This window comes from Bicyclus anynana, chromosome 22, assembly GCF_947172395.1.
Source record: "Bicyclus anynana chromosome 22, ilBicAnyn1.1, whole genome shotgun sequence".
Classification (NCBI taxonomy): Eukaryota; Metazoa; Arthropoda; class Insecta; order Lepidoptera; family Nymphalidae; genus Bicyclus; species Bicyclus anynana.
The window spans coordinates 9593111-9617827 of record NC_069104.1 but is presented as its reverse complement, the minus strand read 5'-3'; the positions used below and the strand labels follow the sequence as shown (position 1 = coordinate 9617827).

The 24717-nt window shown below is 39.7% G+C and overlaps 1 protein-coding gene across 7 annotated transcripts in view; it reads right to left on the bottom strand.

Moving 5' to 3' along the window:
* The window catches only part of LOC112054313 (tight junction protein ZO-3), a 168978-nt gene that overhangs the window by 6080 nt on the left and 138181 nt on the right, over nucleotides 1-24717 (bottom strand). For all 7 annotated transcript variants that reach the window (XR_008251989.1, XM_052888429.1, XM_052888433.1 and 4 more), the window contains 21 exons: nucleotides 23593-23862; nucleotides 22303-22473; nucleotides 21661-21727; nucleotides 19558-19708; nucleotides 18709-18841; nucleotides 17886-18029; nucleotides 17132-17304; nucleotides 16214-16385; nucleotides 15525-15741; nucleotides 14856-15036; nucleotides 11296-11520; nucleotides 10526-10682; nucleotides 8639-8751; nucleotides 7872-8000; nucleotides 7207-7331; nucleotides 6238-6360; nucleotides 5330-5548; nucleotides 4056-4224; nucleotides 3083-3211; nucleotides 2320-2428; nucleotides 1244-1319 (listed from right to left, as the gene is read on the bottom strand). Coding sequence is in view for 6 of the 7 variants with exons in the window: in XM_052888429.1 (XP_052744389.1) it covers nucleotides 1244-1319; nucleotides 2320-2428; nucleotides 3083-3211; nucleotides 4056-4224; nucleotides 5330-5548; nucleotides 6238-6360; nucleotides 7207-7331; nucleotides 7872-8000; nucleotides 8639-8751; nucleotides 10526-10682; nucleotides 11296-11520; nucleotides 14856-15036; nucleotides 15525-15741; nucleotides 16214-16385; nucleotides 17132-17304; nucleotides 17886-18029; nucleotides 18709-18841; nucleotides 19558-19708; nucleotides 21661-21727; nucleotides 22303-22473; nucleotides 23593-23862 (3253 nt within the window). In the remaining variant the exon portion in view is untranslated. The remainder of the gene's footprint in view (nucleotides 1-1243; nucleotides 1320-2319; nucleotides 2429-3082; nucleotides 3212-4055; nucleotides 4225-5329; nucleotides 5549-6237; nucleotides 6361-7206; nucleotides 7332-7871; nucleotides 8001-8638; nucleotides 8752-10525; nucleotides 10683-11295; nucleotides 11521-14855; nucleotides 15037-15524; nucleotides 15742-16213; nucleotides 16386-17131; nucleotides 17305-17885; nucleotides 18030-18708; nucleotides 18842-19557; nucleotides 19709-21660; nucleotides 21728-22302; nucleotides 22474-23592; nucleotides 23863-24717) is intronic.

Sequence of the window (24717 nt, the reverse complement as noted above, 5' to 3'; positions counted from 1 at the left end):
TTATAAGAGGTTGAGGAAAAAGAGAAAAGAGTTATGTTGTGAATTTGATTGCACACAATTTCTAAATAGATTGTGGTTGTGGGTAAGATCTATGATATAGTGCTTACTTATTTGAAAATGTTCCTTGTTCACAGAGATGGTTAGACAGATATACTGTTTATAATCTTATCAAGTTAATTTTCTAGGATGTATAGAATTAGTAAATAAAATAAGAGTAAGAATTTAGAGACAAGTTAGTTCAATATGCTTTAAAATAAATCAACAATTGCACTAAAATGCAGACACGCACTGCCAATAATTTTCATAAATGCAGACACTACTCGCAATTACATACGTTATTATATACGCCCCGACATAGAATATATGTTACAAATATATATTATTTATAGTTTTATAACCACATACGATACCATACTAATACTGTGGCCCGACAAGACATTGTTAGTCGTTGTGAAGCGATCGGTGTTTGCATGTTAGAGCAAATTGTACAGGGGCTTGAAGAGGAAGAGTAAGTTTTCCTTTGGATATATTCGGAAACATGCACTAAAAAATTGATTTAAACACGAAAAATAAAACATAGACAGTCCGGTCGTTGAAAAAATGCGTTCCTTGCAGATTGTAGTCAAATGTGGTGTAACTTTGAAAAGACGTTGTTGTGAAAATATTTTAAAATGTGTGACGCAGTGTACCTACACTATACACCTGCAAGTTAAGCACAGACTGCGCCACAACAGAAAATTTTAAATGCAGCTGTTGACGCAGAGTACGTCGGATGGCTAGATCACACTATTGCAATACTACAATAAGGATCAATAACACTATTAGTTAGCAGTGTGGTGACTTCAAGATTCGTCCTTCCCATTGAGTTACAAATACTATTATTGTATATTTGCCTTGACGATTTATTATAATTTAAGCTACCTATATACTAGCCTTATAAATACCTCTAATTCATGAATATAATAATTAATAGATAACTATAATTCAACCAACACTTTAAGAAGCTTTCGCTTAACTGTTGGATCAAAAGTCGGATACAGAAGGCAGTGATTCTTGAGACGGCGCGTATTGTGAGGAGGTTCCTAGCCCTATGTCAACTGATTAATGTGCTTTTGCATGATCAACTAATGACTGACTTAAGGAACGCATTTTCAACGGCCGCACTGTTTGATATTTTCGTGTTTTTGGGGACTAGACCTACAGAATTACGTGCCTATAATGTGTAAGGAATATTTTTGGTTACCTTAAGTTGTGCATGTGTTGTGGTTTTCTGTAAAGCTCGAATGCGGATCCTCGTTGTTCCCGGCTTCCTGCTAAATCTGTAATTTATTTTAATATTTTTTATTACACTGTATTGGTAAGGAGAAATAAATAAAATTGAGGAGAAAAAAGTTAGCTTGGTATTGACATGTATTGCGGTTGGATGAAAGTCATATTACTAGAAGAATTTTGAATTTGCAAGTGGGAGGAATTTGCCGATGGACGTTGGGGTCCCAAAGTGCTGGAATGGCGACCCCGCACTAGTAAGCGCAGTGTTGGCCGACCCCCCACCAGGTGGACTGACGACATCAAGCGAGTCGCAGGGATTCGCTGGATGAAGGCGGCTCAGTATCGTGATGTTTGGAAGTCCCTACAAAAGGCATATGTCTTGCAGTGGACGTCCATCGGCTGATATAATGAAGTGGAAGGACATAAGAGGAGAGGAAGGCCAAAGAAGAGATGGTTGGAGTATAATATGAAAAAGGACATGTGTGTAAAGGAAGATGAGATAACGAGTAATAGGAACGAATGGAGATGATTGACATATTTTACGACTCCACTTAGATTATCCCTTATTATTATAAGTTGATCGACCCCCCACTAGGTGGACCGAGGACATTAAGCGGGTTGCAGGGAGCCGCTGGATGCTCACGGCTCGAGACCGTTTTGTTTGGAAGTCCATGCAAGAGGCCTATGTCCTGCAGTGGACGTCCATCGGCTGTTAATGATGATGATGATGACTTAGATTATGAGATAAGGAAAAGGCTCAGAATATAGAATACACCAGAATTCTTACTCATCATCATCATCATCATCATCATCATCATCATCATATCAGCCGATGGACGTCCACTGCAGGACATAGACCTTTTGTAAGGACTTCCAAACATCACGATACTGAGCCACCTGCATCCAGCGAATCCCTGCGACTCGCTTGATGTCGTCAGTCCACCTGGTGGGGGGTCGGCCAACACTGCGCTTACTAGTGCGGGGTCGCCATTCCCCTTATATGGACAGAACAAACACAATTCTTACTCAAACTCTACAAACTCTAGTTACCGATAAGATGCGGGTTGTGCGGCAGGTTGATGGCGCGGTGCGAGGGCGGGCCGGCGTACGGAGGCGACTGCGTCACCATCTGAGCGCCCGCCGCGCCGTACATGCTTTGCTGAAAACAAATATGCGTGTTTATTATACTAGTCTAAGAGCCCGCGAACCCAGACCTTCGTCATTTTATAAAAGCTGAAAGTTGTAAGCTCATGCTTCTACCATAAGTAGGTATGGTAGCCAATTATGGAGTTTGGACTGTGGTAGCTTTTTGAGGTCGTAGATTTTAAGGTTCCAGCCCCTTAACCGCCTAAGTATAAAATTTTTTTATGTTTTTTTTTACATAATATGAGAAATTATATTCTCAGCCGCCAGTCGAAAAACACTATTTAATTTGAAACTTCAAGAGTCTCTAGCGAAGGGTTGCCATGAAGCCAAGTGTTTAGCGAATGGGCGATAGTAGGAGCATGAGCTTATGAACTTTCAGCATTTATAAAATGACGAAGGTTTGGCTGTCGCTGGCTCTCCGTCTATACGAGTTATTCAATTTTATATAAATAGTCTTCTATCATGAAGAAATGTCTTTAAAGATTCTTCGTGTCTAGGAAACTCATTGAATTTTTTCAGATATGTATTCTCCCTTTTCCACATCTGGGTAATCGGCTACACAGATTCCTGTTCTTTAACCTGATAGTAACCCTATTACAGTCGCAACTTTTCAGAAGCCACTTCAGCATTGCTGTTTGTTCAGTAGGAAGCCTCGCTGTGAGTGTACCTGATGGTAGACATGCGCGTGCGGCGGCGGGCGGTGCGGCTGCGAGTGCGAGTGCGCGTGCGAGTAGTGCACGCCCCCCGCGCCCGGCCCCACCCCGCCGGCGCCCGCGCCCGCCACTGCCTCCATGCTCTGTGGAAAACATGATCGTTCACAATTTTGAATTTAGAACGGTGACTTGGTCCGCCACATTGATTTTAGAACGATGTCATTGTCAGCCATAGCGAATTAGAACAACATTGTCTGTTACAGTTACCTACTTTAGAACGTCGACATTTAACGCCATATTAAATTTTAAACGTCGACATTGTCATTGTGAGCCATTCAAATAGGCTAGATGGCACTTTTTTCAAATTTTCTTTATTCTTTCTTTTTTTAAATGTTCATTATCTTTCTACAAGATTAAAAAAAATATATTTTTTCAAGACGTGATTATATGAAAATTTTAGTTTCTAAATATGTTTTTGACTATACTCCATGATCGGATGTATCGGCCATGACAGTATATATTTCAACTGTATTGTGACGTCACTAATCAAATCCCTTACAAACAGAGCGTTTGACAAAACTAGCATGTAAATAAATAATTTGTATTTTTTTTTTCAATTTTATATAACTAGCTAGACTATCCAATAAAAGAATTTTAAATTATATTAGTTAAAATAACTTCTTAGATTGGTTAATAAACTTATTATAAAGCTGGAGAGTTTGTTTGATTGAACGCGCTAGTCTTAGGAACTACTGGTCCAATTTGAAAAATTCTTTCAGTGTTAGATAGCCCATTTATCGAGGAAGGCTATAATAGGCTATATATTATTACCGTATTCCTACGGGAACGGGAACCACGCGGCGTCAGCTAGATGATAAATAAATGACAAAGTTTGAAGTAACAAACATAAGAATAAACCTCCTTAATTTGAAGTCGGTTAAAACAAGGCAAGTATCTACACATTACAAAAGGCAAGCGTGTACAGACCCCGTTCCTCGGATGCTGCTGGTGCGGGTGCTGCGGATGCTGCGGGTGTAGTGGCTGCGGCGGCGGTTGGTCGGGCGGCCGGTAGTGCTTAGGCTTGGGCGGCGGCACCGGCTTGTAGGGCGGCGCGCGCCCGCTGTAGTCCGCCTGCGACGCCGAGTTCGTTCGCGCACTGCACATCATCAATCATTATAGAACGAATTAAGTGTGCTGTAGACGGCGTTGCCAGACGTCCCGATTTTGGCAAGACGTCCCGATTTTTGGTGAGACGTTGTGATTTTGGTGAGACGTCCCGATTTCGGTGAGACGTCCTGATTTTGGTGAGACGTCCCTATTTTGGTAAGACAACCCGATGTTGGTGAGACGTCCCGATTTTGGCTAGCCGTCCCTATTTTTTGCTAGCCGTCCCGATTTTGGCAAGACGTCCCGACTTTGGCAAGCCGTCCCGATTTTGGCGAGACGTCCGGTTTTGGAGAGACGTCCCGATTATGGCGAGACGTCATGATTTTAGAAAGACGTCCCGATTTTTAAATCGAAATTATTTGTCCCACTTTTCGGAAATACCACGCCCGTGCGTGCTGAGAAAGCGCGAGCGGATGGTACACTCACTTGACAGACTATTGATGAAACGTTTATTTTTCTAATAAATAAGACTTTTTTATTTTTTTTTTATTCAGAAGACTAATAATATTCAACATTATAAAGATAGGGCAACAAATCTGATTTAGAATATCACATTTTTAATATAATACATTTTCTATGGATATTTTTACTATCTGCCAATTATCACGTAAACGTAATGCGAACTTAAATAAAAAAAAAATATGCAAAAACTTTTGATTAATATACGATGTTCCGCTTTCAACGATAGAATCCCGCTTTTTTATTTAAAAAGTTCCTAAATCACGATATTACAAAAAAAAAATCAGTACACACAATTGTTACCGTGAGGAGAAAGTTCCGAATTTTTTTAAGATTCTTTAAAAAAATATTCTTAACCTCGTCCTTTTCTTTAAGTTAAAAACAAAGCGTCCTCTGCATGAGCCTCAAGCATAACAACATCGCAACAGGTTCTTGAATAAAATGGAATTGTTTCAAAGTTATCTAAGAACGCCATCTACGGGTACTTTAAAACAACTAACACAGTATCACTACGCCTGAGTAGATGGCAGCACGCATCGTAGGATTAAGTTTTTGAACCAATTTCAGCTTCTGCTTTGTTCGTGGTCCAATCTTAGATTATTCTTTGTTTTTTACAAAGAACTACAGAAACTTACCTGTATTTAGCGTGGTCGTTAGTTGGAACGTTGGGTAACGAAGGACCTCTCGCGTGCATGGGCGTTGTGGGCACGTTGTGAGCGTTGTGAGCGTTGTGGGCGTTGTGAGCGTTGTGGGTGTTGAGCGCATTGTGGGCGTTATGGGCATTCTGCGCATGCGGACTATTACCGTTCATGGGCGGTGGCCGGGTTTGCGGAGTGCGGTAATTGTCTGTTGGTCTGGGGATTGAAAATACATAGTTAGATACATGATAGCACAGTAGATATGACCTCTACTTTCGATTCGGGCGTAGGTTCGAATCCGGTTCGGGGCATGTACCTCTATTTTTTCAGTTATGTGCATTTTAATGTGTCTCAAACGGTGCTAGGAAAACATCGTGAGTAAACCTGCATACCTGAGATTTTTTTTAATTTCAAGGTGTGTCAAGTCTGCCAATCTGTATTTTGCTAGAGGGGTGGACTATCAGCCTAAGCTTCTTATTCTGAGTGGAGACTCGAGCTCAACAGAGAGCCAAAAGATCGTGGTTCAATTCCTACCCGCTGGACTAATAATTGTCGTACCCACTTCTAATACTGTCTATTTGGACTAGTTTGAAGGTAATGGGAATATTGGTCATAAGTAAAAATAAAATATGGCAAATAATAAAAAAAAAATTATGTTTGCAGAAAAATTGGGTTCGATTTTTAACCATCCATTATTTGCACTTTATTCTCAGTTAATTTTTCTCAAGTATCTCTGTAACTAAAAAACCATGAACTATGATACTATCTATTATCATCAGAGATCAATCCCTTTCACTTACTTCTATTATTAGGCAACTCCACATGTAACGATACTATCGGATTGGGTTGAAACTGATATAATAAAAAACCACAATAATCATTGACTTTTTCTAAATTATGAGTACCTGTAATTATTCTCAGGGGTTCTGTTATAGTCGAGAGAGTTGTGTTCGTGAGAATTGGAGTTCCGCTGCGGACTCTGGCCAGGCATCGCTGCGGGGTTGGCAGGCGGGGGGAGATCCAACTTACTGCAACAAAGGGGTCATTGTCAGAATGAGGTACACAAATGACGAAACTTTAAAGTATTGCAAGTATATTTGTCACAGACAGCTTGAATTGGCCAGCGAAAAGAACGCCTAGGCCGTTCATTAAACCCCAGCATACAATTAAGATGATACGTGATACCCCAGTGGATATGACCTCTGTCTCCGATTCCGGAGGGTGGTGGGTTCGAATCCGGTCCGGGGCATGCACCTCCAACTTTTCAGTTGTGAGCATTAAGAAATTAAATATCACGTGTCTCAAACGGTGAATGAAAACATTGTAAGGAAACCTGCATATCAGAGAAATTTCTTAGTTTTTTGCGTGTGTGAAGTCTGCCAATCCGCATTGGGCCAGCGTGGTGGACTATTGGCCTAACCCCTTTCATTCTGAGAAGAGACTCGAGGCGAATATGGGTTGATAACGACGATACAATTAAGTGTTTAGGGAGTGTGAGTTTAATTAGAATTACTGAACGTTTAACAACTTGCGTTATCTAAAGTATGTTATGGGTAAATTTAGGACGTCAAATACTTTAATGTCGCTACGCCAGTCAGTGACTCGCTCTGCCCTTAATTCAGCTTTCCCTTGGCTTGCTTTATTCAGGAACTAATTCGCGAGCTTCTGGCTTTACATTTTACAAAATACTCTAGACGAAGGGCAGGCGTGATTACGTGGAGCCCAGATATAGAATTCCATTGATCTTAAATCCTATAATTGTGTCATAATTTGAAAACTCATGGCAAATCTTACCAAAGATGAAAATTCTTTGGGTGGATATAATATAGTGAAATTTAAAAAATTAGGCTTCCTATAACTAGTCTTAGACTTACATGGTGGGCGGAGCAACTTTGAGGTCGTCGGGTGCGTTGGGCGGCAGTCGGCACGAGCCCATGGAGTTGCTATTTGACGTGTTGCCGGTGTAATCGTAATTGGGCGCGCCGTCGTACGAGTTTTGCTGCAGACAACATTACAAAATTTAATAGAATATATAACAATTTATTTATTTTGCTATTATCCACAAAAAGCCGACGAACCCATGCGACAACGTCACCCAGGTCCGACAAAATACTCTCTACGTACGTTTCACCCGAAACCGGAGCATCCTCAGGAGATGTTGACTCTACGTGCAATTGTACTGTTTACGAATATTTTTTGGATGTCTATCGGTTGATGTACCTAGATGAATAAGATGATATCGACTCAACTGGACAAGTGCTGTGAAACTAAGTATCAAAACTTATTAAATCAGAGTTCGATTCCAGCTCAACGTAAACACATTTTTCAGTAATGAGGAATGTCCCATTCGATCTGTTGTTGCTTCATTTAAGACGCGGAGGGTTGCGCTGGGGTTTAGTGGGTATTCTGGTCCTGATCCCGCCGAGTCCCACATACCTTTGAGGGTGTCGCGGAAAAGTCTCTTTCGCGACATCTTCGGGAGGGATGCGTAAAATTATTTCCCAGCGAGAAAAAAAAACAAGTGATTATGATGACTTACCGGGTTGTTAGGATGTCGATGCCTGTCGAGCGAGTCCTGTCCTTGCACCGGGCGTGCGCTGTACGTCGCCGTCTCATCGCTGCCCTCCTTGGGCGGCCCGAACAGACGCTCCTGGGCACTTGGACGATTCTGTATAATGATTATTTCTTAATATTTTTTTTTTTATTGATCTCATCTAAAACTAGTAGAACCTGACGGTTTCAACCGCTTAGTTCCCTTTCCCGTTGGAATATGAAGATGAAATGTATTTTGATAATGGTTTTCTTTTGGTGCAAGCATTTTTTTATTTAAGGTTATTTGTTGCCAATGTGTTCCTAATTATTTGTAACATCTTGTAACTGCTTATCTATTCAGGGCTGTAGCCATGGGGTATTGGCCCGAAGAGTCAATTCATAACGATATACTGGAGAGTGGAGACGGAACGGTACAATTGGTCATATTTAAAAAATAAAGAAAATATTTATTTAAAGAAAAAGGGTGAGCTGTGATAGCCCACTGGATATGACCCCTACCTCCAATTCCGGAACATGCAATTCCAACTTTTCAGTTGTGTGCATTTTAAGAAATTAAATATCACGTATCTCAAACAGTGAAGGAAAAACATCGTGAGGAAACCTGCATACCAGAGAATTTTCTTAATTCTTTGCGAGTGTGAAGTCTGCCAATCCGCATTGGGCCAGCGTGGTGGACTATTGGCCTAACCCTTCTCATTCTGAGACGAGACTCGAGCTCAGCAGTGTGAATATGATTGAAGGTGATACACTTACCGAAGGGTTATGTCGGAGGCCGTGGTGCGGTCTAGCGGGCGGGGGCGCGGGGAGCAGCACCCCTCCCGCGGGGCGCGTCACCGCCGCCTGACTGCGCGGGGGCAGCTCTGGTACTGAGGGACGATGGCGTCTATTCATTGTATGTCATACCACTCCTTCACTCCTTCTTCCTCTATCTCTATCTCCTTTCTATCTTTCTCTATTTCGTTTTATTACTAAGCAACGATTTCAAACGGTAAAGACAACATTACAAAATGACTTGTACATTTACATAACACTCCTAATCTCTCCTTTCCTGTATATATCTGTTAGTTTTTTTTTTTATTCTTTACAAGTTAGCCCTTGACTACAATCTTACCTGATGGTAAGTGATGATGCAGTCTAAAATGGAAGCGGGCATCGTACCGGAACGCTAAATCGCTTGGCGGTACGTCTTTGTCGGTAGGGTGGTAACTAGCCACGGCCGAAGCCTCCCACCAGCCGAGTGAAGATCTGCTACTAATATAATTACTTATATTACTAAGCAGCGATCTCAAACGGTAAAGACACAATCACGAAACGTCAGCACTTCTTAGACATAAAGTCTATTCATTGTTGTTTCACTGCTAAATTATTAATTCCTCTTTCTCTATCTCGAAACTTCCTATCTTTCTCTGTTAATAGCAGAGAGCGATCTGCTACTAACGTAATTATTACTAATCAACGTACTCGAACGATAAACTACTACTATCACAAAACTATTTAACCTCGATACATCTACGATCACCTACATCCAGTTAGTATCACTGCATGTTTTTGTATCATTATATTATAAAAAGATTGTACAACAAATTCGTATTACACTGGTACACTTATGTAATTACGTTGAGGAACTAAGGACCTTCACTTGGAAAACTTGAAAGAGAAATGATTTCGGAGTTTACAGATTATTTTCAGAGTGGGGATAATCTTTACCTGGGATATGAAATCTTTTGTTTCTAGCATTTTATTGTTCCAGTTTAGTTAACTAGTCGTTGTTATTGTTTATCCTTTAGACACAGGTTTAGCTGCGTTTACCTCTTAGAAAGGATTAGGCTCTTAAGTTCTTTTCTAGGAATGTTGTGCATAATTGTTAACTGCGGGTTAGAAACAACTCGGGCGTAGAGATAAGAAGAGCGTTCTTTTGTTTACAATGTTCATTATTCGTTTGGCAGAATTTGAGTGAATACCTACTAATATTTTATCATTTCTAATCATTTCTAATGATTTAAAATTTAATATAAATTATAAATTTCAGATGTGAGAGAATGTGTAATTTAATTTGTAATTTCGCTTGGTTTAGTTTGATGCTAGATTAAGTCGTCGATTTTAGCCTATACCTTATGCTACTCTATCGTAATAAATATACCGCCAAATGGTTTAGCATTTTGGTACGATACATAAACTAGATACGCTTTTCAATTCAGCGTATTACCATCTTTATATACCTACTTAATACCGATCATACCTAAAATCAGAGATACTTATACGATTAAAAAAATGATACACTGGTGATATTGTGACATAGTATTAAATGTACCTGTACCCTCAGACCAATTATTGTATAGGACCTCGCTAGACGTTACTTTTCTGTCAAAGTTTATGATCAACGATCTAATGCGATTATGGAAACTGTCTCTATAGTATCGATGTTAAATAGTTGTAATCGTGTTCGTAGGTTAAAGAGCTTCGTATAAATACCTTTTTGTGTAATTGAATCGTGTAAAAAACGGGCAAAAACTTCTAGTTTAGTATAAGTACCAAATCTAAGCTCGTTTTCTTTAGAAAATGACAATTTTGTTCGTGGCTATGAGTGCGATACAGGTCCTTCTATAATTGATCTGAGACCTGTACCCAATGTATCAGTACCTGTTCCATATAGTGGTGAATTTGGGGGTGAATGCGTCATGGGGTTGCATTGGTACGGCGGTGCCTCGTTGCTGGCAATATTCTGGTTGTGGCTGGGACCATTGCTCTGCGTGCTGTTGCCATTCGCGAAGCCATATTTACTGTCGTAACCACCTTGCTGTTGTAGACAAAACCCAAGTTAACACCAATAATATTGTGTTGCCGACTGATGAGTATTAGTAGAACGAAAAGAAAAAAAAAAGAAAATTCTATCTTTAGTTTAGTAGATAGCTGAATGATATTTCAAAGACATCACTATGGTATCTTTAAAAACCAACCGTTGTAAGAGTAAATAGTAAGTAAATGACTAGATAAAATGAATTTCTTGGTGTTAATTAAAACTGAATTTTACTAAGAGTTGGATTTTGATTACAAATAAAAAGTTTTCGGCTACATACGAAAATGGGGATATTGGTAAATTTAGAAATATTTACTAAAGGAGCCAACATTTTTACTCTAGCAACTTTATTGTTTTGATACTTTTTATTAGTTTCTTGAATTATGCTAAGCGAAAAATATTTCGTCTTACCAAAAGTTAGATAGTTACATTTATTTTGATGGGTATTTTAATGTTGACGTCATTATATTTGCGCCTTGCATATTGTTGCCAGAACTAAAAATATTGGCTGAATTAGTAAATATTTACAAGTTACCCCCTTTTCTTGGATTACCCCGTTAGAAATACCCCCATTTTTTGAATGGAAATAGCTAGCTATAAGGGGCTATATTACCGAATACGGCGGAGGCACCGCGTCGGCCAAATGATTCATATCATCGTCGCGGTCCATGTTGTCTTGAGTGGTCGCTATCGAAGGATCTGACGACGACTTGACGAGGCGCGGCGCTGGCGGCGGACTCACTTCCAAGTCACTTTCAGGACTCGACGCGTAAGACAGTCTATTCTCCGAGGTCGATGACAGCGAGAATAAAAAGTCGTCTGACAGCGGCTCAGGCCTCTGTTACGCCGCCATTTTGTTTTCCAGCGTTCCGTTTCAGCGGCGTCGAGGGTGGGTTATGGAATGGGGTGATAAGACAAGACAAATGAATGATCGCTCAAAAAACTTTACAGAAACTAAAAACACGTTTAGCGTCTGTGAATGATTAATGCAAGGTTTCAAACGGAAACAACATTCAAAATAATTTAAGTAGATACTATATTAGAAAAGTTAAGAAAATTAATTATATTTTATAAATTGGAATTTGAAATTTTATATTTGAATGTTGTTTCGGTATTATTCAAACGTGGTTTGTGGATATTTTTATATAACACTTTGTACAAAATTATACACACATTTTAAAATTAGATACCTAATTTATTAAACTGTTTTAGAGGGTAAATTTGAACACGGGTATAAAAAATAACAGAAAAACATTAAGCAACAATTTTTTTTTTTGCAAATTAAGCGGAAATATATAATAAATACAAGCAAAAGCTGAAGCGGCATGCAATAGTCGTTAGGTTAAAAATAACTAATGATAGGTAAACGTCTTTGGCAAAATATATTTAATTTGTTTATGCAACTAAATATAACCTAAATGTTGTTCAGATATTGGTTTATTAGTTGAAGAAGCATCTCTCACGGCCTCGAGTTCTTCTTCTTTACCGATTTTGTCTAATTCCTCCAATTTGAGGGTCGGTAATGAGAGATTCTTTGACTTACTAAGAGATCTTGTAGACACAGTTGGCAAAGTTCGAGATTCGCTAAGCCTAGAACGGTTATTGACTGGTTTCTCGTTACATTTACAATTCGGAATTCGACAAATCTGTCGTAATGGTTTATCTAAAATAGGTTTAGGTATTTCCTTTTGGAGACGAGCTTTCCATTCAGGCACTTCGTTTGATTTTTCTTTGTCATCTTTGAAAAACACAGACGCCGGTCTGAACTGGTCTGATATGGGGACGACGGAAATTGGCCTTTGTAAATTTGGCATTGGAGACTTTGTGGATGTTTCTAGAACGCTGTAAGGTCTGAACGATGATGGCCCATTGCTTTTATTGAATATTTGAGAGAGCTCGGGACTGATGCTAGAATTCTGTAACCTGGGATTACCTTTTGATCTCTGGAGGAAATTTTGCCTTTCGTCGTAAGGATTAGTGAATCCATGTTTTCTATATGGGTTAGGCACGCTGTACATATTGTTAGGCATGCACGGTGTTAAGGTTTCCGAATAGTAGTATGGGATAACATGATTCCTGTTAGCGTCAAACAGTTGGTCGTGGCGTTTAGTAAGGTTAGTGTTAGTGTTTGATGGTGACATGTTTGGCGTGCGAGGCTTCTGCGGGGACTGCGGGTAGAAGTTCATGGGATAAGAGATGGGACTGAAGGCGGGGTATGGGGAGGGAGGAATGGGAAAGTATATGTCCGACACCATTTCAACGTGCTACACCGCCGCAAGACAGAACAGAAAGAAATTGGTTAATATGCTTTACGTATAAATAAATACATATAAAAATATGGTGGCGATCTCACAAAATACTCGATAAAATTACATAATATGAATTTGCAGCATTAAATCTTTTAGCAAAAGCGTATAGTCAGTCTATTTAGGGAAATCCATACGGCTTTATAAATATTGTAGTCGTAAGATATCAGATCTCAGGACATGTAGCTATGCGGAACGTCGATTCTCTTTCTACAAACGCTTTGAAAACTAAAAAAACGTATGGGAATGACAAGTCCGAACGATAATTTTGATCACGTGACCTGTCGATATCAAATGTCATTCCCATGCATGTTTAATTTGCGAAGCGTTTTCTATTGTAGAAAGAGAATCGACCTGCCACATGGCTGCTGTATCACTGTACACGCATGACAATGACATGACATGCCATGAAAGCTTCGTTTCATTCGCTGAGAAACGGCTTTAACCATTACCCATAATTTTTTTATGGGTTTTCAAATGTTAAAAACTGACAATTCCATAAAATTGGGCGTACCACTAATTGCATAGAGGTCTGTCATTTAAGTTTACAGTTTTATGAGAACCACAGAACAAAGAGCATGATGAGATCGCACCATATTATCAATGGGGTTACATTTAATTCCAATGACAATGTTTCCCGAATGCATCCCCAACCCAGCATCCCATCAAGCGTTATGATATTACCCATATATAGAAGTAAAGATTAAATGATGACTGATTTACTATTACTATATTGAACTACAAGTGAGTACATGGCTATGAATGGTAGTTGTAGAAAGATATTTTGTAGAAAATGTGTGGTTTTACAAGTAGCCAGACAAATAATAGATAATAGAAGAATGTATTAATCTACAAATATTCTTGCATTCAATAAGTAACAAATAAAAATCAAAATGGTACATTAAGTATAAGTTTTGTGAGCCATAACAGACCCATATCCGGGGGGAGACTCAATCCTTACCTAATGGACTATAGCTTAACCAAAAAGCAGGTAAGACCAATATTCTTTCTAATATTTGTAAGTTTCTTGTGCCAGATTAAAAAAAATCTATGTCTGTGTACGTAGGTACATTAAATTTAAATAACAGTAGAGTCCCGATTAATCAGAATAATATTGATAATTTGACTAATATTAGTAATTGAATGTATGAAATAAAAAGGCTTTTATTTTAATCATTTCATTACGGTTTCCTAGTTGGAATACTTACGGACGAGATTGTAAAGAGTTACTGGATTGACAGTTGACAATCCGAAAATTCGCGAATCCGTATAACTGGAGTCCTAGTAATCGAGTTTTTACTGTATATAATATGTATAAGACAGCGTAAAATTATAAATACCGTTAGTTTATAATTTATTTTGCGAGATTCTGAACTGTCGATAGAATAAAAAAATACCTACTCGTAATTTTTTTTTTTCTTTACAAGATGGTAAGTGATGACGCTGTCTAAGATGGAAGCGGGCTAACTTGTTAGGAGGAGGATGAAAATCCACACCCCTTTCGGTTTCTACACGACATCATGCAGGAACGCTAAATCGCTTGGCGGTACGTCTTTGCCGGTAGGGTGGTAACTAGCCACGGCCGAAGCCTCCCACCAGCCAGACCAAGAAAATCTCAATTGGCCCAGCCGGGGATCGAACCCAGGACCTCCGTTTGGTAAATCCAACGCGCATACCACTACGCCACGGAGGCCGTCAAATTTAACCTAGCCATTGGTTTCTAAGCCACTCAAATTCCGTTTCTTAAGAGTTTAAAATCTACGGACTCATCTATCAGTTCAGTGTCGCGAGATAGATTTTAAACTAACGGTATTTATATATATACGGTGACGTAAACGTATAATACAGATACGTAAGCATGTGTCACCTTAGTCTCGGACACCCACAGCTGCTGCTGCTGCGTGCGCTGGATGAGGTCGCCCAGTTTGCTGAACCACGTGCTCTGGTTGGCCTCGCTCAGGGTGATGGTGTGCGTGAACACGTGTCCCCACACGCGCTCCATGTGTTGGCACTGCTCTAGTAGCTTTTTGGACGATTTGTGGGCTGACCTTGGGAACAAGAAAAAATTGCTAACTGTACTTCTTAAACCAGACTTCTTGCGAGATTGTAGGTACCTTTTGTTTAAAAATCATTGTACAAAAGTCAAAGGTCAAGTACTTTTAGTCTGGCTAACCTCTGAAAGTTTAGCCAGACTTGGAAACAACAATTGATTATTATTAAAATGGAGAGAAAGAAATCAATGGAGATCAGGGATCTTTTCTTAGATTATGAACCCAAAGAATATACTTTAATTTATCATAATAACTTGTCCTTTAACATTTAACACAGTGCCAAAAATTTCACCACGGCTAGTTGCCTCGACTGGTGACAAAAGCTGGCTCATTTTTTACAAAGGATTTGCGTCGCTGTCCGAAATTAAGGTGCCGCCAGCATTCCTGCCAGTATAAGTTAGCTCAAGTTCCTTATTTAATCCTTACTCACGAGACATACAGTTTTATGTCAGTAACTGTAAGTAACAATAATAACGCTGCCTTACTTTGGTAAACCGCTTCTAAGTTGTTTGATGATGTGCTTATTATCCGCCTTCAGGAAGATGACGATGGGGTAGAACTGCGCGTAGTTGAGCCTGTCCACCGCGTTGGGCGTGATGTCCAGCAGCGCGTGCTTGCCGCGCTCCATGATGCTGCGGATGCTGGACAAGCGGATGATGCCGGTGGACTTGGACTTGCTGTCTTCGAGAGTGCTGTCCATTTCTGGGAACAATGGAACCAATGAGATATCGATTCTTTGGGAGAAGGTATTGTCAATTCTAGAAAATACAAGACCGATTAATTCTATGTGTCATTGAGGGTGCTGTCCATTTTTGGAAACGGTGGAATCAATCTCGTGTCAAAATATCATATAGACAAATTCAAGGACTCTTCCAGAGAGATCTGGAAAATATGGATGGAAATACAGAACAGATTAACTCTATGTGAAATTGAGGAAACCAGGAACCAGGGAACCTAAGTATCTTCGAAAGTGCTGTACTTTTTAAAGCTACAAAATACAGACCCAAATTATTAATTATATGAGTTTTGCAGGGTAGCGTCACAATCTAGAAAAAAATAAACCATTGCATTCTCGTGTCTTTAATAAAATTGTTTGGGGACATGATTGTTTTATTTTCCCAAAAAAGTATAAAAAACACGCTTTATGCTTAAAAATGTTAAAAACGACACTTACTGGGTGAGGAGAATTTGTCCGGACTCTCAGACAGAAGCCTCTCTCGCGCTATGTCGGCCACGGCGCCCAGCACGATGACGGGGCGGACGAACCCGGGCTGCTTCAGCACCACTCGCTCGTACGCCGGGAACTTGCTTATGCTGTCCGATAGCACGACTTCGTCCCAGTGTTCCTGGGAAGTCAAGAGAAATTAGATGAAAATTCGATTATGCACCATTGCAAAGCCGCTCTCAATGTTGCGCACCGTGAAAGAGATAGAGGAGCGTCAGAAATTGAGGAATGGCGACCATAAATCTTCCCACCACTTATAAAGTGACCACAACCACTCTGTCAAGTATAGGGATGAAAATGTAGTATACGAGCACTATTAGTACCTAAGTAAGTAGTCAGAAACTTTAAATTAAAGTTGTGAGGGTTTCAAACGTGCCTTTGTCCGATAAGAGTCCGCAACACACCACGCATGGCATGCAAGCAACACGTCGCTATAAAAGCCGCGCATAGAAGTTTCATGTACCTGCCATAACTTCGGTAACCAAGTCCTTCAGAGCGCAATACATAAATGCTGCTTGAAAGTGATAATAAGCATGGCGATAATACAGCAAGAAAGGAGAAAGAAAGAAAAGACCTTTATTTATCAGTTTTGCCACACATCACAATATTCTAAATGATATCTAACAGTTCCACAACCACTCGAGCAGTAGAAGCACCAGGTTATGATTACTCTAACACCCTGCAATGTTTGGCATAATCAAGAATGAGTTATAAGGTTATATTTTTCTAGGTTATAAGGAGGTTTTTCTAGGTTTCGAGGGAGGTGGTAGGGTTGTTCTAAATTTTATAAGGACTATGTAGACAGGCACTCCTTATAAAACAGTAGTAGGTACTTCCACAGCTCTAAAACAAATAAACAAGGGCTACCTTTCCAAGACTTTTGCTCCGTCGATGCGTAGACCGCCGCCGCCTGAAGAAGTTGTGCTTCACGTCGTTCCCTGACATCTCTTTTTTGGTAGCGTTGAACTGAGCCGTGGCGAGCTCCTCGGCCCGGGCTTTGTTTGGTATCGTGCCTTTTTGTACTTCCTGGTTGTTCCGACCTATAGATAATAAAGATTTTTTAGGCTCTGGAATCTAGTCGTCTAAGCCCAGAAACAATAAAGTTGTATCTTTTTACAATGTTTTAATATTCAAGGATTGTATCTTTAGATACAATCTGAAGTTGTATTTTCTTTTTGTTTTATAACCCCGTTGAGAAATACTTTTATACTTTGCACAGCCCTACACCTCGTGTTCAGAGCTGACTAGAAGTTTGACACATACCTACTATTATAGACTTGAAGTTTGAGATTCGCGTTTTGAGACGGAGTATCCTAAAATCTTGATTTTTGATGTGCAACTAAAGTTCATACTAATTGCTTTGTTTTGAAGTCGATAATTCTGAGATGAGGGACTCAAGATAATTCTGAAATAAGGGACTCTTAATGATGATGAGACTATAAATTGCTAACCTTATTTTTACAATTCCTGTAAATATATTTTGTAGGTCTGAAAATGCATAGTATTTTTCACACACACACCAATCGCGATTTTAGAAATTTATATGGCAGAGCATTCGCCGGATCAACTAGTACACATGCGAGTATAACATTTTGAGTTCTATACTCAATGATGGCTTTACCTATCCGGTAGACGTGCCAGGCGCCGACGGTACCGTTGTGCAGTGTGTCCATCACGTGGAACACGTCGCCGCAGCGGAACGACATCTCGCCCTCCGTCGGCTCCGTGTAGTGGAAGTGCGTCTTGATGTGGAACGAGTCTCCCGCTGGGGACAGACGGTATTGGTTCAAACAACTCTCCAAAGGTGCACCAATAGAGAGAAATATAGACAAAATTTCGTCCAATGGCGTCGGCGTCCCAGTCCTATCTCTTTCGTCCTATCAGCCAAAGTTACGGCACGGCACGGTATGTACGGCAACAACATCTCGTGATGAGAAAAAGGCATATTGTCGACCAATATCGGCGAGTCAAAAAAATATCGCTATCGCACAAAACCAATAGAAGAGGGAGCGATATTTTCGATGCCGCAGCTACTGTTATCTGTCTTTCTCTCGTCTCGAGCTCCAGGTATATTATGATGCATCTCTTCCTACAGGTCCACATCAGGTCTACATCCCACTATAATAAAAAGTTAGTGTTCTTTAGACCCCATGACTCAAGAGAAACTTCTTTAGCTTAACGTCTAAACGCGTTACGCGTACGTAATTTACCAGTTTACCCCCAAATCAAGCGTGCCTAAAGAAGTTTTACTTCAAAAAATAGTATTCATTTGATGTAAATTACGATGTTAATAAGGTACTAGAATATCAAGCCAGTCTCAGGGATTCGCTGGATGCAGGCGGCTCAGGAGCATGATGTTTGGAAGTCTCCACAAAAGGCCTATGTCCTGGACATCGGCTGATATAATGATGATTACATTAGGTAGTCATAGTCAAAGTACGCACGCATCTGTCCGCTGGCGACGGCGTTGTACTCGTCGGGCGAGTGCTGCACGATGAGGTCTATCCGCTCCTGCAGGCTCAGCAGGAACAGCACCGCCTCCTCGCGCGTCACGCCCTTCATCTCCATGTCGTTCACCTGGAATGGAGGATTTATGAACTATATAGGTAAAACACTTTTGGACAACCACAACTTCATGCATGTGTGATTTGGATTAGTTCTATTTTATCTCTTTTTACTTTGCCATTAAAACAGATCCTAAAGCCTGGTAAAAGCTGAGCTTACTCTTGTAAACTGCATAAAAATAGAATCAACAAAATATAGCCAAACAATTTTAGCGTCTGTATTATATTGGTAGGGTTTTCTATACACATTTTTCCAGAGAGGACATTTGACAACGTCAGACTGGTGATCAATCCTAAATAGGGACTATTCCTAACTTAATTCCCCATGACACAGGTTCATTGGTGTACCTATACCGTTCATCCCTAATACCTTCCTTTAGCCTTCGTGGACCTAACAATATATTCCATGGTCAGGTTCGTCAAGTCCAATTATATTTTCTGTATCCTTATCATAGTAACTCACATCCCCACCAGCGCGTACATGGAACAGTCGACAACTTTAGAGTGACATAGTCTCCTCCTCGCCACAACTTGACATGATGGATCTACTTTGATTTTCATAATATTGAGGTATCTATTGTTGTCATGCCTGCTACCAGTACTACATTGGTTCTGCTATGTAACATTTCTTTCGTTTTGTCGAATAACTTCAGAAACATTTTCAATTGCCTGCATTTTGTCGAGCTATTCCGTCATATATTATAGGTAAAAGGTATACTTCTGACTTACTTTAAGTATCTTGTCAGCAGGCTGCAGGCCCTGCAGCGCGGCGGGGCTGGTGGGCTGCACCCCGGACACGAACACCCCCGAGCGGTTGCCTCCACACAACCGCAGCCCTACCGAGCCTTCCTTTTGAAAACTTATTAACCGTGGTTCGCTCCTGAGGACATAGCAGATAAAATATTATTATTGTATCGTTTTATATTATTTTCAGGTTTTGAAAAGGAGTATTATGAGGAAAAGCTTGTTTGCCAATTAACAAAATGAGGAATGGCGGCAAGATTGTTGCCATGCCGCATGCCATGTCAGCCAGGTTGATCTTTTGCACAAAAAATTTGCTAGTTTTTCTGTCACCAATCGAGGCAACTAGTCACGGTGGCGACAGTATTCTCGAAATATGTTCCTTTTACAATTGTGTTGGGGATCTTGAAGTAAGATTGAAAAATACTTATCTCAGGACACTCTCTGTAACTACCATAGAGAATTACTAATTAATAATTTATGGAGATAATACCTCGAACGAAGCAAGGACAATTATCGCAAAAATAAAACTAAAAATTTTAATAAAAAAAATACAACCGACTTCAAAACCTAAAAACGTACCCACTAAACTAAAAAGTGAAAAATAACATCATAATATGTTCTACCTGCTGATCAGTATGAAGGCGGTGCTAAGCCATGTGAGAATATCTTATTGTTTAGATTTTGCAGACAGTGTTGTTTCATGTGGTCCTGTCAGAAATGGCTTAAATTAAGACAACACCGGCTAAGCACCGCCTTCATACTGATCAGCAGGTAGAACATATTATGATGTTATTTTTCACTTTTTAGTTTAGTGGGTACGTTTTTAGGTTTTGAAGTCGGTTGTATTTTTTTTGTTAAAATTTTTATTATTTTTCCATTTTTAGTGTAAAATTGCATCTCAAACGAATACATCAGACCCCTAATGACAGTCACAACCCATCTTGGTATAAAATTCTCAGCAATACAAATTAATTAAGCCCAAGCACAAGGTAGCTACCGTAAACCGTTAAAGGGTTCCTTTAATTGACCTTGGTCTTCGTCATCAGACCCCGAGTAACAGACACAACTCATCTAGGTAGAAAGTTCTCAGCAATACGAATTAATCAAGGCCAAACACAGGTAGTTACTGTAAACTGTTAAGGAGTTCCCTTAATTGTCCTTGGTCTTCATCACCAAACCCCTAAATGACAGTCACGACCTATCTATGTGGAAAGTTCTCAGCAATACTAATTAATCAAGGCCAAACACAGGTAGTTACTATAAAGAGTTCCCTTAATTGTCCTTGGTCTTCATCACCAAACCCCTAAATGACAGTCACGACCTATCTATGTGGAAAGTTCTCAGCAATACTAATTAATCAAGGCCAAACACAGGTAGTTACTATAAACTGTTAAGGAGTTCCCTTAATTGTCCTTGGTCTTCAACACCAAACCCCTAAATGACAGTCACAACCTATCTATATGGAAAGTTCTCATTAATACAAATTAATCAAGCCCAAACACAAGATAACTGCTGTAAATCGCCGAGGAGTTCCCTCGTCTGTTTTATGGCTCCATCATCAGATCGATTTTAAACCTTCATGAAATTGTAGTGCTTAAAAGTACTAAATGGAAAAGTTTACGAACACACTAGACACTCATATAATTTTCGAAAGTTCCCCTCAATTTCTCCAGGATTCCATCATCAGATCTTGACATGATGGCAATGGGACCAAATGGGGACTATACCGTTTCAAACAAAAAAAGAATTTTTGAAATCGGTCCAGGCGTCTTTGAGTAATCGGTGTACATACATAAAAAAAAAAATACCGACCGAATTGAGAACCTCCTCCTTTTTGAAGTCGGTTAAAAAGAAACATACAATTTTCATGGTTTCCATTTCTGAACAATTTCAATTACTTCCCAAATAGTAAAACATAATATCCGTGCTTATCTTTGTAGTTAAACCCATTGAAGTAAGATTTATGACGTTGTGGAAGCACTAATTAATACACTAATGTTATAACTATCAAGTCATCAAACCCAAAATAATAGTTAAAATTTAGAAAAGCATAAAGCGAGATCGGCATTAGCTGATAAATTTACTTACGGAGGCTTATTTCTTTGATTTGTCATTCCATCTTCTTCATATAGTTGCCTTCGACTGCTGTAGTAGTCTGCAAAATGAGATTCCATTGTCTTAATAATTTTCAGAGAGGCAAAGTTCCCAAAACCAATCATCTCTGGTATCTTTCTTCTAGTGAATAAATTTAAAAATAAAACTACGTTAAATCGATAGTCAAAATCAAAGGTTTGCTAATAATAATTTAGTTTAGTTTTGTGTATAATGTTACAAGTCGCTTCTCGCTGTATTGCCATAAAAACATTTAAAAATAAAAATTTATAATAGGTCTCGAAAATATATAATAAAGTTTTTTTTTTAATCTAGTTCAATGTTGAACAATTAAAGACCAATTAAAAAATATAAGGGTTCTGTTGTTGTACTACGTACGTTCGGAATCTTGAAAATTGTCATCATCATCCTCATCATCATCATATCAGCCGATAGACATCCACTGCAGGACATAGGCCTTTTGTAGGGACTTTCAAACATCACGAAACTGAGCCACCAGCATCCAGCGAATCCCTGCGACTCGCTTGATGTCGTCAGTCCACCTGGTGGGGGGTCAACCAACACTGCGCTTACTAGTCTTAGCGCTTAGTTGTCAACTAGTCTATTATCAGCACATACCATCATTCCTAGGCGGAGGGGGTCGGGGAGGGTGTTCTTCGTGTGAGGGAGGGCCTCGTCTGTTGTCAGCGCCTCTGACTGGTGCGGCGACGTAGAGGTTCTGTCCGCTGCTGGAGTAGGGGCTGGACATGGCTTCTCCGGTGTTGGGAAACGTTGTGTGAGGGGTTGCTTCTGTAAAGAGAAGGAAGTTCAATCAATTTTGTCAATAGTTGTTGTCAGAAGAAGGAGATTGCTCACCAGCCGGCCTATTCACTAATTTGGTCTTTAACAATCAATTAAAATAAACATCAAATCAACTGAGAAATGTCATATGCCTACTTTATGATATCCACGAAGGGTTGTCAGTAGGCACGTTGGTGCTGATCTTATTTTCACTACAAGGCGTCAGGCGTTCTCATAGGAGAGCGGATATGGACCGTAGACACAAAACTGTGGATCGGCGGGCTAGGGTATAAGGTTATAAATTCTTTAACGACCACTATCTTTTAGTTGTTAATGATATTGACTAAGACTGAGGGCTTTACGTGCTCTCTGATGCACGGGGGTATTACGCCTCTTATTTTAAATAGCCACAGCCAGTCAGCAGTGTCGAATTAAGGTAACTTGATGTCCTATCTTTATGTGAATTACCTATATACTACACAGAATATGTGTCAAACACGCGGATTTTGAAATTTTTCTCTTTCTTCTCCGGTGCCCCCTAGACTGGGTGCCAAAATTGCTTTAATAGCTTATATGCTAATCCAGGACTGGCCACAGCACGTAAATTGTTCAAAAAAAGCGGTCTAAATGGTACGCATTATTCATTCACATAATCAAACTCAAACAATGCACAGGTATATTTCCGCTTTTCAATGAAACGTAGAAAATCGATAACGCAGATAAAGTAATGGTAGGTAGGTTTTTTTTTTTATTCTTTACAAGTTAGCCCTTGACTACAATCTCACCTCATGGTAAGTGATGATGCAGTCTAAGATGGAAGCGGGCTAACTTGTTAGGAGGAGGAAGAAAATCCACACCCCTTTCGGTTTCTACACGGCATCGTACCGGAACTCTAAATCGCTTGGCGGTACATCTTTGCCGGTAGGGTGGTAACTAGCCACGGCCGAAGCCTCCCACCAGCCAGAGCTGGACAAATTAAGAAAATCTCAATCTGCCCAGCCGGGGTTCGAACCCAGGACCTCCGTCTTGTAAATCCACCGCTCATACCACTGCGCCACGGAGGCGTATTTCAAACTAATCTAAATTGACCGTCACCAAAAAAAAAGAGCAAAAAGTTAAATAACTTACCTAAACTACTATAATTATTCTGGTAATTTCCATTGGTGACAGTCTCCTCCCTGATCAGTTCCCTCGTTATCACCAAGTTGAGGCGATCCTTGCAGGACTCCACCAGCTTCCTCGCCTCCTTCAAGGTCATCGCGTCAGTGACCGCCGTGTTGTTTATCCTGGTGATGACGTCACCCTCGCAGAGACCCTGTCCCGCCTGGTTAAACTGTTCTCTCGCCCTCATTGTTAACTCTTTGACGTAGATTTTACAGCCTAGTACTATACCAAAGTCTGAAACAAGAAGTGTAATAATCTTATCAATATATATTTTAACTGGAGCTACCAATTAGATTTATTTACAAACTTAGCCTATTTCTACATACACAGAGCTTATGAAATAACAACTAATGAGATTCTTACAAATGAACTAATAATCACAAAGCCTAGATTATCAATTGTACAACTCAGAGGAATAAACATTTGAATAGACATTCTATAAAATTAATGTGAGTTTGGTTTGAGATTTTAGTGCTAGTTATTTAAGACCAGTTTTATTATAAGTAGGTATATATGTAATACTAAGACACAACAAAACTTTTTTTTAAATTTTGAATCTGTTAGTCCGGGGTAATTTTTGGAACTGCTGAATCGATGTTAATGAGAAAATTTATAGCTACTAGAAAATGGAAGAGGTTATGAACATATACTAGTAGGTAAATCCAAAAACTTAAATTCACGCGGAGGAAGCAGCTAGCTGGTTCGCTGGTATTTATTAAATAATCGTATGCATTGCTCGTTCCTCAGCCAATGCAGCTTTGGATCATGAGTTCCACTTTCTGTTGTTTATTAGACAGTTAAACTTAGGGCTATTCAGCACAAAAAAACTTCGAGTGGCTAACTGCTTAAAATAAAACGCCCTAAGGACGGCTATATTCTCGTATAAATGCAAACATTTTAAAGTATAGACTTACATTCCATTGCAAGAAGTTTTATAATGCAGAAAGGAATGCGCTTGCCTAGATGTTTATCAAGTTAGGCATCAAAATACTAGGTGTCCGGAAAGACTCAAGGTAAACCACTTCTTTGGCAGTAAAGGATTTCCTATATTCATTAACGCAACAATACTAAACCGGACCTTCTAATTGG